This window comes from Schistocerca piceifrons, chromosome X (assembly GCF_021461385.2).
Source record: "Schistocerca piceifrons isolate TAMUIC-IGC-003096 chromosome X, iqSchPice1.1, whole genome shotgun sequence".
Taxonomy (NCBI): Eukaryota; Metazoa; Arthropoda; class Insecta; order Orthoptera; family Acrididae; genus Schistocerca; species Schistocerca piceifrons.
In genome coordinates this window covers 400,934,018-400,948,643 of record NC_060149.1, presented here as the reverse complement: position 1 = coordinate 400,948,643, position 14,626 = coordinate 400,934,018, and the positions used below count along the sequence as shown (strand labels likewise).

The window sequence follows — 14,626 nt, the reverse complement described above, 5'->3', positions numbered from 1 at the left end:
AGGCTATGTCAGTCCAAAGGAAGATGTACCGGTCACTTTCAACAACTGAATACCATTGACTGCAGCTGACTAAATATTATACAGTAACAAAATATTCAAAATATGGGAGATAGTCACACTATCCAACCATTTTGTATACCGTCTATAAATGTGGTTCCTTCACTTCTATTAAGATATATGTATTATAGATATCCAGGTCCCTTTATTAACTTTGAGTTATTAATTTCGCTTGTGCTACGCTTTAAAACACTTATTTGTATCACAAATACAATTTTGTAGCCCAAGTAGTAAATAAAACTGTGATTCTGTAAAACTGTAATGGGTAGCAAAACAAGAACAACAGTTCACGATATGAGTGACATTTAGCAGAATTGTTATACACATAAAATTACTTTTGAAAGTTTTTACACGATCCTCTCAAGTTGAAACTTTCATACTATGTGGGGGAAAACATTATCTTTCACGTTTTTTGGAAATTATGTATATATATTTTTTCAACTAATTATATCATTTGAAAGCCCTTTAACTGAGTTTTCTAATAAATTCAGTTTCAGTGTTCTACCTTAAATTGAACACAACTTGCGAACAAATCGATACTGTTCTGAAAGTCATTTCTTTTTCTTTTCTTTTCTTTTTCTTTTTTTTCATTTTTTTTTTCATTTTAAGCACTCATTACTCAGTGACTTATGGTCAACAAAGTGGAGAAAATTGCTTGTGTCACTATTTATGAATAGTACATGCATATTTAATTTCAAATAAATCTGTAGCACTTTTTGATATGACATTGAATGAGTAGTGAGATACGAGGTTATCAGAATTACATTGGCGACAACTTCCAGTGCAGTTATTCTATTAATTGGCAAAGCTTCCCTCTGGATACCACCATATTACAAAGCAAATGAAAAATTATTTAGCCACACTGAAATACATATTTAAATTCAGAGATTTTGTAGTTTATTAGTATGACTTAAATAAAAAATATCACAGCAGTTTAGGAAATGTCAACAAAATTACATAAGCATTTAATAAAAATACTCAGAAATATTCTTTAAAAATCAATTATCACAGAAACTGATGACATTGCAACTAACATACCAGCCACATTTAGTAAAAATATCCAAAAGTATAACAGGTAACTGCAATCACAGCAACTAATAAATAGATGTGAATTATGTGCAATGTTTAATGAGAAGTTAAAAATATTATTTATAACTGTGTGAGATTATGAGAATTCATGTCAATAGCGTCACTTACTTCCTCAGAATTTACGTTCAATTAGAGGAGGAATGGGTACTTCTATTACTGAGAACATTCAGTCATCATTAAGCGGTAAAGAAAATTATCAGTAAAGTAAGTTATTAGGATTGTTAACACCACTTACATCAAAAGTAAATTCACATAAGAAAATTATCTGTAACCGATTACATTACATAAAATTAGACTATGAATAATCATGAAAATATTGATATAATACTGTAACCCCCTTGGAAGAATACAAACAACAGAATGACTAAAGATAATCACTCAGCATGTAGCTCACATACTAACATTTGTGTAAGCCCAAAACCAAGTACTGAAAAAGCTATTTCATCTGACACAAAGCTCCCATGTTGCAGTTCTCATTTACGCACTTGTCATTATCTCATCTTTATATGAAAACTTTACAACCACTCCAATTTTATAATTCTCGATTTTTACAGAATTCAAAACAAAATACAAATTTTCAAAATCATGAATATTACAAACACATGGATTATAGTTCCAAAAAAGCTGCTAAACCATTATATACAATATCTGGAAGAACAGTCTATTATTATAGAGCTGATTCGTCAATTTCTTCGTCTCTTCAATGATAACAAGTTAGCTAACTTATGTTCTGTGGAAATATTTGAGATACACAACTTTTCTTTTAAAGTGTACATAAGAGATGAGATGGAGAAATTAGGAAGTGGCCACTCAATAACACAATCGTAATTAATTTTTCTTTAATTGTAAAGTATTCTTATAGTGTGTGTTTACAGTATGCGACTGGGAAATGGAATACAGTTGTGATAAAAATTTTGAGAAGAGAATAGGAAAGAGAAAGGTTTCTAGATAATGGAATGAAGATTTAAAGAAAATGGAGTGAGAATGGTCCGTTTAGTAGTGTTTTAAAACCACGAGAGGGAAGCAAAGCACCCATAAAGGAGAAAGTAAATGTATTAAATGAGAAACACGTGCAACCATATTGTAAATATAAAGAAAAAAAAAGAGGAGCACAAGATAGAAAGTAGGTGGGTAGTTGGTAAAAGAGAGCTCAAAGAGGAACAGAGCTCATGCTGTCCCCGTAATTGAATATTATGGTGACTTTGGAAACAATCAAATCTGGTCTCGATATGTACTGCTGGACATTTACAACTGCAGGTTTATAGTAAATGGTGGCCTTTTGAGATGAATGGTTACCAGTTTTCCCTGAAACAGTGAAAGAAACAATACATGTAACGAAATTAAACATGAAGTAGAAAATGTATTTACTATTAACTATACTGGTTGAACAGTTTGTCAGGTCATTAAATTTTATGAAGTCCAACAATTTGCAAGCAAATAAAAAAAAAAAGAAGAGCCATGCATTTTCAAATACAAGTCATTTTCATACATATGTGCATGTGTGCCTATTCCCACATACTGTGTCATAAAATAATGTTCACAAAAAAACTTAGTTGAGAACATCAAAATAAGAACAGTCATAATTGTTATGAGATTGACAACTGGAATAAAAAAATGACTTATCAAATTTGCAATTAGTCCTGTGCTACAAAAAACTTTGTCTCCTGCAGTACAGTCATTCTATCAATACCTATAATGCCACACATGCCTGACAGAGAGAGAGAGAGAGAGAGAGAGAGAGAGAGAGAGAGAGAGAGAGAGAGAGAGAGACAGAGAGAGTTGAAACCTACTATGTTACTTCCATTGCCATCATTCTGGAGTAAAGTGGTAGCATCAAAATGTCATCTGGTGTTTAAACTGCCTGCTATTCAGGCAACTATAATGCAAAGAATAACAAGCTGTTCCCATATGTTTGCTCAAAGAGTCAAACTTTTTTCACCACTTAGCATTTCATCATCTCCTACGAGCTTTTAAGATTCCTTACATCTTTAAGCTAAAGGCACCATTTCGTGGATTCTGTATGTTGCATGTTAAACAGAGTTAGTATTCAGCATTAACTCTTTTTTACCTTTCTGCACGCAAGGAACAATTTTCAATTGTGATGTCAATTATGGAATACAAAGTACAAACAATAAATACTAAATGAGTGTGAGTGGGTGATAGTGTTGTGTGTATATTAATTTAATAAGATTAGAATTGAAAACTATGTACCTATGTGAAGCATTTCCTAGCACTGTTGGCTGTAAATAGAGAGAACTGGTGATTCATGAGGCATGGGGGAGAGAAAAAGAGGATACTGCCAATACCGTGAAGTATTTCCTGTGCAAAATGCAATATGCCAGTGAAAATTGTCAGAAGACCAACCACCATGTTGCTGAAATACTACATTTCTCCAGAGCTTACATCACTGCCTTGTTACATACAGCTCCGGTTGGTAGCAGAAAAAAGCAGGCATTAATTAATCAGAAATTTCTAAATTATGATAAAAAATTAAAACTTAGTTTAACAAAACTTAAGTGAAGATTAGAACAGGTAAAGGCACAAATAACACAATAAAACTACATTTGAGGCAGAAAAATTTTATATGGACTTGACAAAAAATGAGTGTGTCAGTCTGGAACACAAAACAGGCATAATTATTTTCCATTTATCAATGGAAATGGCGCCACTAGAGAAGTAAGAGTGACAGAGGACTGGGTTCGGAGGAGCTGGTTGACAGAAGGTGACTTGGGTGTGGTGCAGCACAGGTGTCTACATTGCAGCAGGCAGTGGACCACAAGTCACTGGGACGGGGCATGGAATGGGTGGTCACAGGGGCCACCGGTGTGTGTCAGCCCGTGTCACCGGCCTGGGCCCGGGGCCACAACCGGTCTGGGCAGGGCCCAGGGCCACGACCGGCCCAGGCAGGGTACGGGCCCAGAGGCATGAACGGTCCGGGCGGGCTCCAGGCTCGAGGGCACAGTCACCCTGGGCAGGGTAGGGCTTGAGGGTATGAGCACCTTGCCTGAACAGCTTGGGTGCTGCGGCATTGGCACAAGGGGCCTGGGGGGGACAGAAGGGGTTCTTGATGGTGGATGATGCAAAAGGTTGGGAGGGAGAAACACAGGACCGGGGGGTAGACGCACGTGAGGGTTTGGGGGTAGTCGCACATGATAGGGGTCGTACTCTCGGATGACAGGGGTTGTAGTTGTACCAGACTCTGGGAGTGGTCACGCCATAGTCACGTGGGACTTTGGGGGTTGGGCATGCAGGAATTGGGTAGGGGAAGGGCTTTAGGGCTCGAGCAGCTTGCTTAGCGGTTGGTTGCAGGAGCATACTAATCAGGGGGCTGAGCACCTCGGTTGGGAAGGCCTGATGGAGGCCTGAGTGGCTTTTGTGGTGGGGGTCAAGAGGTCCCAATCAACTTAAGGGGGACTAGTATCCCAAGCTGCTTTATGAGGCCAGGGGCCTGAAGAGGTTGTGTGCTGGGGCACTGGCACGAGGGGCTTGGGGGAATGGTAAGGGGTTCTTGATGGTGCATGGTTTGTAAGGTTGGGAGGCAGGACTGGAGCAAGTCACGCAGGACTCAAAGGTGTAGTCATGAATGACTGTGGGGGTAGTTAAGCAGGTCTTGGCAAGCGGTAGTCACGTGAGACTCTGGGGGATTGGGCATGCAGGAATTGGGTAGGGGTTTGAGAGACATGGGGTTGGTTAAGAAAGGTGTGGGGCAGGGTAGGACGGACTTGCAGGCATGAAGGTTTTGATGGTCTATCATGTAGCAGGGGTGGTGTGGGGAAACAATTAGTGGGAGGAGCAGTCGTGGGGGCTGTAGCGAGGTTTCATGGTCGTGGCAGCCACCCTGTGGCCTCTGATGATAGGTGTGTTGGCGCAGGGTATCGTGACAATAGGTGTGTTGTTGGAGGAGGTCTACCCAGAAACATGTTGGCCTTAGGGTACAGGTGTCACAGTCCCTCTTATAAGATTTGTGTTGCCTTTGGGGGAGACTCAACAAAAAACGAGAGATGAAGTGGGAGGTTTAACGGGTTGGGCACAACATCCACAACTGATCTGGGTGGGGGCCACAGCCATGACCAGCGATCCAGCTGTGCGCCACCACCACGACCAGCGATCAGGCTGGGCGCCACTGCCACAACCAGCGATCGGGCTAGGTGCCACCGCCAGGCCTAGTGACTGGGCTGGGCGCCACCACCATGACCAGCAATTGGGCTGGGCACCACCGCCACGACCAGAGATCAGGGAGGGCGCCACCGACATGATCAGCGGTGTGAACGTCAAAACCATGACCAACAATCAGGGTGGGCGAGACCATCACGAGCAACGAATGAGGTAGGTAGCACCAGAACTACCAATTGGGGTGTGTGAGACTGCCACAATCAGAAATTGGGGCAAGTGCCAACAGTCGAGCACCGATTGCACGGAGCAAAGCATCAAGAGCACCGATGGGGGAAGTACTGACAGGTATGCGTGCACTGATTGGGGATCAGTATCACTGGGGTGAGCAACAGTTGATGCTGAGCACCAGTTGGTGTTGAGTGCCACCAGTCAGGGCATGGGTTGGTGTTGAGTGCCACCAGTGTGACTGCATTGCATTGAGCACCTCTGATGTAAGGCTTGAAGCTGGGATTCAAGCAGTGAGGCCCAATTGGGGAGGGAGCAGGAATTGACAATGAGCAGTGGCTGTGGCGGCGCGGGGCCCGGCCGGGCGGAGGCGACGGCGAGGGGCACGGCCGGGCGGAGGCGACGGCGAGGGGCCCGGCTGGTTGGATGCGACGGCGAGGGGCCCGGCCGGTTGGAGGCGACGGCACAGGGCCCGGCCGGGTGGAGGCAACGGCGCGGGGCCCGGCCGGGTGAAAGCGACGGCGCGGCCGGGTGGAGGTGACGGCGTGGGGCCCGGCTGGGTGGAGGCTTGATGAAGGTGGAGTCAAGTCCATCAGATCTGTTGGAGGTGAATGCAATTGTGTGTTCTTGTTGTGGATGGCAGCCTGAGAGCATAGGTAGGGTGTCAGGAGTGGCAGCTGGCAAAGTAGGATGGGGTAGCTTGTGTTGCAGCTGCGGAAGGTGGGTGGGGCGCCTTTTGTCGCGGCTGGGGAAGGGGGTGGGGTGCCTTTTGTTGTGGTTGGAGAAGGGGGCTGGGGCGCCTTTTATAGCAGCTGGGGAAGGAGGGGTGTGGTAGGGGGCATCGAACCTGGCAATGAGGCGGTAGGGGACAGCAAACCTGGCAATGAGGTGGTAGGGGACAGCAAACCTGACAATGAGGCGGTAGGGGACAGCAAACCTGGCAATGAGGCGGTAGGGGACAGCAAACCTGGCAATGAGGCGGTAGGGGACAGCAAACCTGGCAATGAGGCGGTAGGGGACAGCAAACCTGGCAATGAGGCGGTAGGGGACAGCAAACCTGGCAATGAGGCGGTAGGGGACAGCAAACCTGGCAATGAGGCGGTAGGGGACAGCAAACCTGGCAATGAGGCGGTAGGGGACAGCAAACTCGACAGCCAGCAGCAAGAAAGCAAGTGACAGGAAGCCAAGGGGCCGATAATGAAGGGGTAGATGACAGCAAGCCCAGAATCCAGCTGGTAGGGGATGACAAGCCCGGTAGCCAACAGTTCGCAATTGACAGCAAGCCCAGGGGCTGATAATGATGTGGTAGGTGACAGCAAGCCTGGTGGTCCATAATGAAGGGGTGGGTGAGCGCAAGCACAGCAGCTGGTAAAGAAGGGGTAGGCAAAGGCAAGCCCAGTGGCTGGCAGTGAGGAGTTGGGGAAGGCAAGCCAGGTGACCTGCACTCCGAGTAGCTCAGAATGAGAGAGTAGGAGATGACAGGCCTAGCAATCTCCAAGCCCGATGGCTGACAATGAGGAGGTAGGTGACAGCAATAGCCAACGAGGGGGCAGGGGGCACCAACGAGGGGGCAGGGGGCACCAACGAGGGGGCAGGGGGCACCAACGAGGGGGCAGGGGGCACCAACGAGGGGGCAGGGGGCACCAACGAGGGGGCAGGGGGCACCAACTAGGGGGCAGGGGGCACCAACTAGGGGGCAGGGGGCACCAACTAGGGGGCAGGGGGCACCAACTAGGGGGCAGGGGGCACCAACTAGGGGGCAGGGGGCACCAACTAGGGGGCAGGGGGCACCAACTAGGGGGCAGGGGGCACCAACTAGGGGGCAGGGAACGGAAATGGGGGCGGTATGTGTCGGCCAGTCTCATAGCCAGAAATCAGGTTCAGGGAATAGCAAGCCAGTCAGCTGGCAACCAGGAGCAGAGTATGGCACACAAGGCAGCCGGCAACCAGGAGGTAGCTGATGACATGGCTGGCAGCTGCCAATGACGGAGTAGGGAACGCCAAGCCCCACATCCGGAAATGAGGCAGTAGGGGTGGGGAGACAAGCCCCACATCCGGAAATGAGGCAGTAGGGGTGGGGAGACAAGCCCCACATCCAGCTATGAGGTGGTAAGGGGTGGCAAGAACCACATCTGGCAATAAGGGGATAGGTTATGGCAAGACTTATATTCTGCAATGTACCAGTAGAGCTCTGCAAGCCCCACATGTCAATGAGGCAGGTGGGGACGGCAAGTCTCAGGTCAGGTAATGTGAGGTTAGGGGAAGCCAAGCATGGTGACTGGCAGTGAGGGGTAGTGGATGACAAAGAGGGGGTATGGGACAGCACGTATGCCATCTGGCCAAGAGGCAGTATGGGAGGGACAGTAGAGTGCCTGGCCAAGAGGCAGTATGGGAGGGGCAGTAGAGTGCCTGGCCAAGAGGTAGTAGGGGACAGACAGTACAGTGGTTGGCCAAGTGGTATAGGATGGAAGTAAAGCAGCTGGCCAAGAGTGGCTGACCAACAGGTGGTATGGGATAAACGTGTGGCAGTTGGGCAAGAGGTGGTATGAGACAGCAATAATGGCAGCTGGTCTACAGGTGGTATCGGACACCAAGTAAACAGCTGGCCTAGAGGTGGCATGGGACAGCAAGTACAGTGGCTGGCCTACAGATGGTATGAAACAGGAAGTACAGCAGCTGGGATAGGGATGACATGGGACAACAGGTGGTATGGGATGGCAAGCTCTATGTCCAGCAATGAGGAGGCAGGGGATGACAAATCCCACATCTGGCAATGAGGGAGTAGGGGATGTCAAGCCCCATGTCAGGCAACAAGGCAGGCAGTAGAGGACAAGCCCCATGTCTGGAAACAATGGGATAGGGGATGCCGAACCCGGTGGCTCACAAGCAGCGGATATGGGATGCCAAACCTTGTGGCTAGCAGCAAGGTGGTTGGGAATGTCAGGCCCGACAGACAGCAATGAAGGGTAGGGAATGGTGTATGGAACGTCAAAGAGTGGGTATGGGACAGCAAGTATGGCGACTGGCCAATAATTTGTATGGGACAAAAAGTATGGCAGGTGGCAAAGAGATGGTATGGGAAGGAAAGTGTGGTGACTGGACATGAGATGGTATGGGAAGGAAAGTGTGGCGACTGGCCATGAGATGGTATGGGAAGGAAAGTGTGGCGACTGGCCATGAGATGGTATGGGAAGGAAAGTGTGGCGACTGGCCATGAGATGGTATGGGAAGGAAAGTGTGGCGACTGGCCATGAAATGGTATGGGAAGGAAAGTGTGGTGACTGGCCATGAGATGGTATGGGAAGGAAAGTGTGGCGACTGGCCATGAGGTGTTATGGGAAGAAAGTGTGGTGGCTGACCCCAAGGTGTTACAAGAAGGAAAGTTTGGCGGCTGGCCATGAGGTGTTATGGGAAGGAAAGTGTGGTGGCTGACCATGAGGTGTTATGGGAAGGAAAGTGTGGTGGCTGACCACGAGGTGTTATGGGAAGGAAAGTGTGGTGGCTGACCACGAGGTGTTATGGGAAGGAAAGTGTGGTGGCTGAGCAGGTGGTGTTATGGGAAGGAAAGTGTGGTGGCTGACCATGAGGTGTTATGGGAAAGAAAGTGTGGTGGCTGACCACGAGGTGTTATGGGAAGGAAAGTGTGGTGGCTGAGCAGGAGGTGTTATGGGAAGGAAAGTGTGGTGGCTGACCATGAGGTGTTATGGGAAAGAAAGTGTGGTGGCTGACCACGAGGTGTTATGGGAAGGAAAGTACAGTGGCTGGACAAGAGGTGCTATAGGATGTAAAGAATGGTGGCTGGCCAAGAGGTGGAGTAGGGCATGTGATGAAAAGTATGGCGGTTGGCCAAGTGGTGATATGGGATGGAAAATATGGAGGCTGCCAAGTGGTGGTATAGGATGGAAAGTACGAGGGCTGGCTAAGTGGTGGTATGGTATGGAAAGTATGAGGGCTGGCTAAGTGGTGGTATGGTATGGAAAGTATGAGGGCTGGCTAAGTGCTGGTATGGTATGGAAAGTATGAGGGCTGGCTAAGTGGTGGTATGGTATGGAACGTATGAGGGCTGGCTAAGTGGTGGTATGGTGTGGAAAGTATGAGGGCTGGCTAAGTGGTGGTATGGTGTGGAAAGTATGAGGGCTGGCTAAGTGGTGGTATGGGATGGAAAGTATGGGGGCTAGTTAAGTGGCAGTATGGGAAGGAAAGTACAGTGGCTGGACAAGAGGTGGTATGCGATGGAAAGTACGGCGGCTGGTCAACAGGTGCTATGGGATGGAAATTATGGCGGCTGGCCAAGAAGTGCTATGGGATTGAACATATGGTGATTGGCCAAGAGGTTGAACAGGGCATGTGACAGGAAGAATGGCAGCTGGCCAAGAAGTGGTACAGGCTCAAAAGCATGACGACTAGCCAAGAGGTGGTATAGGACAGAATGTACAATGGCTGACCTACAGTTGGTATAGAACAGGAATATGGCAGCTGGGCTAGAGTTGGCATGGAACAGCAAGAGTGGCAGCTGGGCTAGAGGTGGCATGGAACAGCAAGAGTGGCAGCTGGGCTAGAGGTGGCATGGAACAGCAAGAGTGGCAGCTGGGCTAGAGTTGGCATGGAACAGCAAGAGTGGCAGCTGGGCTAGAGTTGGCATGGAACAGCAAGAGTGGCAGCTGGGCTAGAGGTGGCATGGAACAGCAAGAGTGGCAGCTGGGCTAGAGGTGGCATGGAACAGCAAGAGTGGCAGCTGCGCTAGAGGTGGCATGGAACAGCAAGAGTGGCAGCTGCGCTAGAGGTGGCATGGAACAGCAAGAGTGGCAGCTGGGCTAGAGGTGGCATGGAACAGCAAGAGTGGCAGCTGGGCTAGAGGTGGCATGGAACAGCAAGAGTGGCAGCTGGGCTAGAGGTGGCATGGAACAGCAAGAGTGGCAGCTGGGCTAGAGGTGGCATGGAACAGCAAGAGTGGCAGCTGGGCTAGAGGTGGCATGGAACAGCAAGAGTGGCAGCTGGGCTAGAGGTGGCATGGAACAGCAAGTACGACAGCTGGCCTACAGATGTCTGGAACAGAAAGTACAGCAGCTGGCCTAGAGATGTATGGGACGGCAAGTACAGCAGCTGGCCTAGAGATGTATGGGATGGCAAGTACAGCAGCTGGCCTAGAGATGTATGGGACGGCAAGTACAGCAGCTGGCCTAGAGATGTATGGGACGGCAAGTACAGCAGCTGGCCTAGAGACATATGGCAGCTGGCCTCTAGTTGGTATGGGACAGCAAGTACAATGCCTGAACTAGGGAGGGTAGTGGACAGGAAGCACAGTGGCTGGCCTAGAGGTGGCATGGGAAGGCAACTACGGTGGTTGGTCTAGAGGTGATATGGGACAAGGGGTGGCAAGCCTCATGTCCGGCAATGAGGGGGTAGGGAAGGACAAGGCCTATGTGCAGCAATGAGAAGGCAGGGGACAGGAAGCCACATATCCAGCTATAGGGGGTAGGGGACGGCAAGCCACATATCCAGCTATAGGGAGGTAGGGGATGGGAAGACATAAGTCTAGCAAGAAGTGGTTAGGAGGCAAGCACCACGTCCAACAACAAGTGGGTAGGACGCGAGCACCACGTCCGACAACAAGTGGGTAGGATACAAGCACCACGTCCGGCAACTAGTGGATAGGAGGCAAGCTCTAAGTGTGACAACGACAGGGTACGAAGCAAGCCCCATGTCTACCAAACAGGGGGTAATGGACTGCAAGCTCAGCAGCCGGCAATCAGGATGTAGGAGGAACCAAGACTGGTGACCACCAAAAAGAGAGCAGGTGACAACAGGCCAGACGGAAAGTATCGAATGGTAGGGGATGACACAGAGGGTGTATTGACTGCCAAAGAGGGGGTAAGAGACAACCGGTATGGTGGCTGGTCAATATGTGATATGGGACAAAACGTAAGGTGGCTGGAGAAGAGATTGTATGGAATGGACATTACGGAGGCTGGGCAAGAGGTGGTATGGGACAGCATGTGCAGTGGCTGGACAAGAGATTGTTGAGATCACAATTAAGATTGCTGACCAGGAGGTGGTACGACAAATAAGGTAGCAGACCAAGAAGGGTTATGGGGTGGAATGTACGGCAACTGGCCAAGAGGTAGTATGAGACTGCATGTACGACAGTTGGCCAAGAGGAGGTATGACACTGCATGTACAGCAGCTGGCCAAGAGGAGGTATGACACTGCATGTACAGCAGCTGGCCAAGAGGTGGTATGGGACGGCAAGTACAGTGGCTGGCCTAGAGGTTGTATGGGACAGCAAGAACAGTGGCTGGCCAAGAGGAGACATGGGACAAGAGGTGTTATGGGATGGCAAGCCCCGTTTCTGTCAATTAGGAGGCAGGGAATGGCAAACCCTACATCTGGCAACAATGCGGTAGTGAACAAGTACCATGTCTGGGAATGAGTATGGGACGCCAAGCCTCTTGACCAGCAACAAAAAGGTAGGAAACAGCAAGTCCGGCAGCCAGCAATGAGGGGTAGTGGATGGTATAGATGGGGTATGGAATGCCAAAGAGTGGGTATGGGACAGCAAGTATGGCAACTGGCCAATAAATGGTATGAGATGAAAAGTATGGAGGCTGGCAAAGAAGGTACGGGACACTAGGTACCTCGGGTGGCCAAGAGGTGGTATGGGACATGAGGCAGCAGGGGACGGCAAGCCTGACCTCTAGCAATGAGGAGGTATGGGACAGCAAGCCCAGGTCCAGCAATAAGCGGGTATGTGACACCAAGCATGCCAATCAGGAATGAGGGGTAGGATACATCATAGAGTGTGTGTGGAATGCAAAGAGGGGGTATGGAACAGCAAGTAAGGCAGCTGGGCAATATGTCATGTTGGACAAAAAGTAAGGCAGATGGCAAAGAGATGGTATGGAACAAGAAGTATGGTGGATGACCAAGAGGTGGAATGGGATGAAAATTATGGTGGCTGGCCAAGAGATAGTAGACGATGGCAAGCCCCACATCGAGCAATGGGGGATATGTGATGACAAGCTCGATGTCCTGCACTCAGGTGGTAGGGGATGCTAGGCCTGGTGACCAGCATTGAGGGGTAGGGGATGGCATAGAGTGTGTGTGAACGCCAAAGAGAGAGTATGTGACAGCAAGTATGGTATGGGACAGGAGGTTTGGCAGCTGGCCTAGAGGTGGTGCAGGACAGAAAGTACGGCAGCTTTCCCAGAGGTGGTAGGGGACAGCAAGTTCCACATCTGGCAATGATGGGGTAGGGTACGGCCAGCCTTCTGCCAGCAATGAGGGGTAGGGGAGGGCAAGCCCCATGGTAGGCAATGAGGAGGTTGGGGACAGAAAGCCCCACATCCATCAATGAGGAGGTTGGGGACAGAAAGCCCCACATCCAGCAAAGAGGTGGTAGGGGACAAAGCTGGTCCAGGGGATGGCAAGCCCCTGGTCCAGCAAAGCTGGTCTAGGTGATGGCAAGCCCCTGGTCCAACAATGCTGGGCTAGGGTACGGCAAGCCGCTGGTCCAGCAATGAGGGGCTAGCGGAAAGCAAGACCCACATCTGGCAATGAGGGGGTTGAGAATGGCAAAGCCTCATGTCCAGCAATGAGAGGGTAGGGGACAAGCCCCATGTCTGGCAACAAGGGGGTAGGGGAAGGCAAGCAGGGCAGTTGGCAAGCAGGACATAGGGGGCTCCAAGCATCATGACCAGCAACAAGGAGGTAGGTGACAGTAGGCCTGGCTGCTGGTAATGAGGGTAAGGGACGGTATTGAGGGTGTATGGAATGCCAAAGAGGGGGTATGTAATAGCAAGTATGGCAGTTGGCCAATATGTGGTATAGGAAAAAAGTATTGTGTCTGGCAAAGAGATGGTATGGGACTCAGGTATGGTGGCTGGCCAAGAGATGGTATGGGACTCAGGTATGGTGGCTGGCCAAGAGATGGTATGGGACTCAGGTATGGTGGCTGGCCAAGACGTGGCATGGGACAGCATGCACAATGGCTGACCTGCAGTTGGTATAGGACACGAATATGGCAGCTGGCCTAGAGGTGGCACAGAACAGCAAGTACAGCAGCTGGCCTTGAGGTGGTATGGGACAGCAAGTACAGCAGCTGGCCTTGAGGTGGTATGGGATAGCAAGTACAATGCCTGACCTAAAGGTGGTATGGGACATGAAGTACAGCGGCTGGCCTAGAGGTGGCATGGGACAGCAATTACAGTGGCTGGCCTAGACGTGGCATAGGAAAGCAATTACAGTGGCTGGCCTGGAGGCAGCATAGGAAAGCAATTACAGTGGCTGGCCTAGAGGCAGCATAGAAAAGCAATTACAGTGGCTGGCCTAGAGGCAGCATAGAAAAGCAATTACAGTGGCTGGCCTAGAGGCAGCATAGAAAAGCAATTACAGTGGCTGGCCTAGAGGCGGCATAGGAAAGCAATTACAGTGGCTGGCCTAGAGGTGACATGGACAAGAGGTGGGCAAGCCCCACATCCGGCAATGAGTAGGTAGGGGAAGGCAAGGCCCACTTCCACCAATGAGGAGGTAAGGGACGGCAATCCCCATGTCCGGCAATGAGGTTCTGGGGGACAGCAGGCCATATATCTGGGGGGAGGGGGGGAGGGGATGGGAAGCCCCACGTCTGGCAACAAAGGGGTAATAGGCAAGTCCTAAGTTTGGCAGTTGGGGGAAGGGGGGTAGAAAGTAAGCCCCATGTCTGGCAACAAGGGGGTATGGGATGTCAAGTGGCAAGCAGATTGATGAAAAGCCTCACGACCACCAAAAAGGAGGCATGGGATGGCAGGCCTGGCAGCCAGCAATGAATTGTAGGAGAGGGCACAGATGGTGTATTGAATGCCAAAGAGGGGGTATGGAAAAAGTATGGTGGCTTCCCAATATGAGGTATGGGACAAAAAGTACGGTGACTGGCAAAGAGATGGTATGGAATGAATAGTACGGAGTTTGGCCAAGAGGTGGTATGGTATGTCATGTACACTGGCTGGCCAGGAGATAGTATGGCATGGCTTGTACAGTGACTGGCCAGGAGGTGGCATGGCATGGCATGGCTTGTACAGTGGCATGGCATGGCTTGTACAGTGGCTGGCCAGGAGGTGGCATGGCATGGCTTGTACAGTGGCTGGCCAGGAGGTGGCATGGCATG

General features: G+C 49.7%; 1 protein-coding gene across 2 annotated transcripts in view; it reads right to left on the bottom strand.

Annotated features, from left to right (window-relative positions):
- Positions 1-1,072: 1,072 nt before the first annotated feature.
- LOC124722878 overlaps positions 1,073-14,626 on the bottom strand; it is a 169,359-nt gene continuing 155,805 nt past the window's right edge. For both annotated transcript variants that reach the window (XM_047248014.1, XM_047248015.1), the window contains one exon: positions 1,073-2,451. In XM_047248014.1, coding sequence (XP_047103970.1) covers positions 2,392-2,451 — 60 coding nt within the window. In that variant the 3' untranslated portion in view covers positions 1,073-2,391. The remainder of the gene's footprint in view (positions 2,452-14,626) is intronic.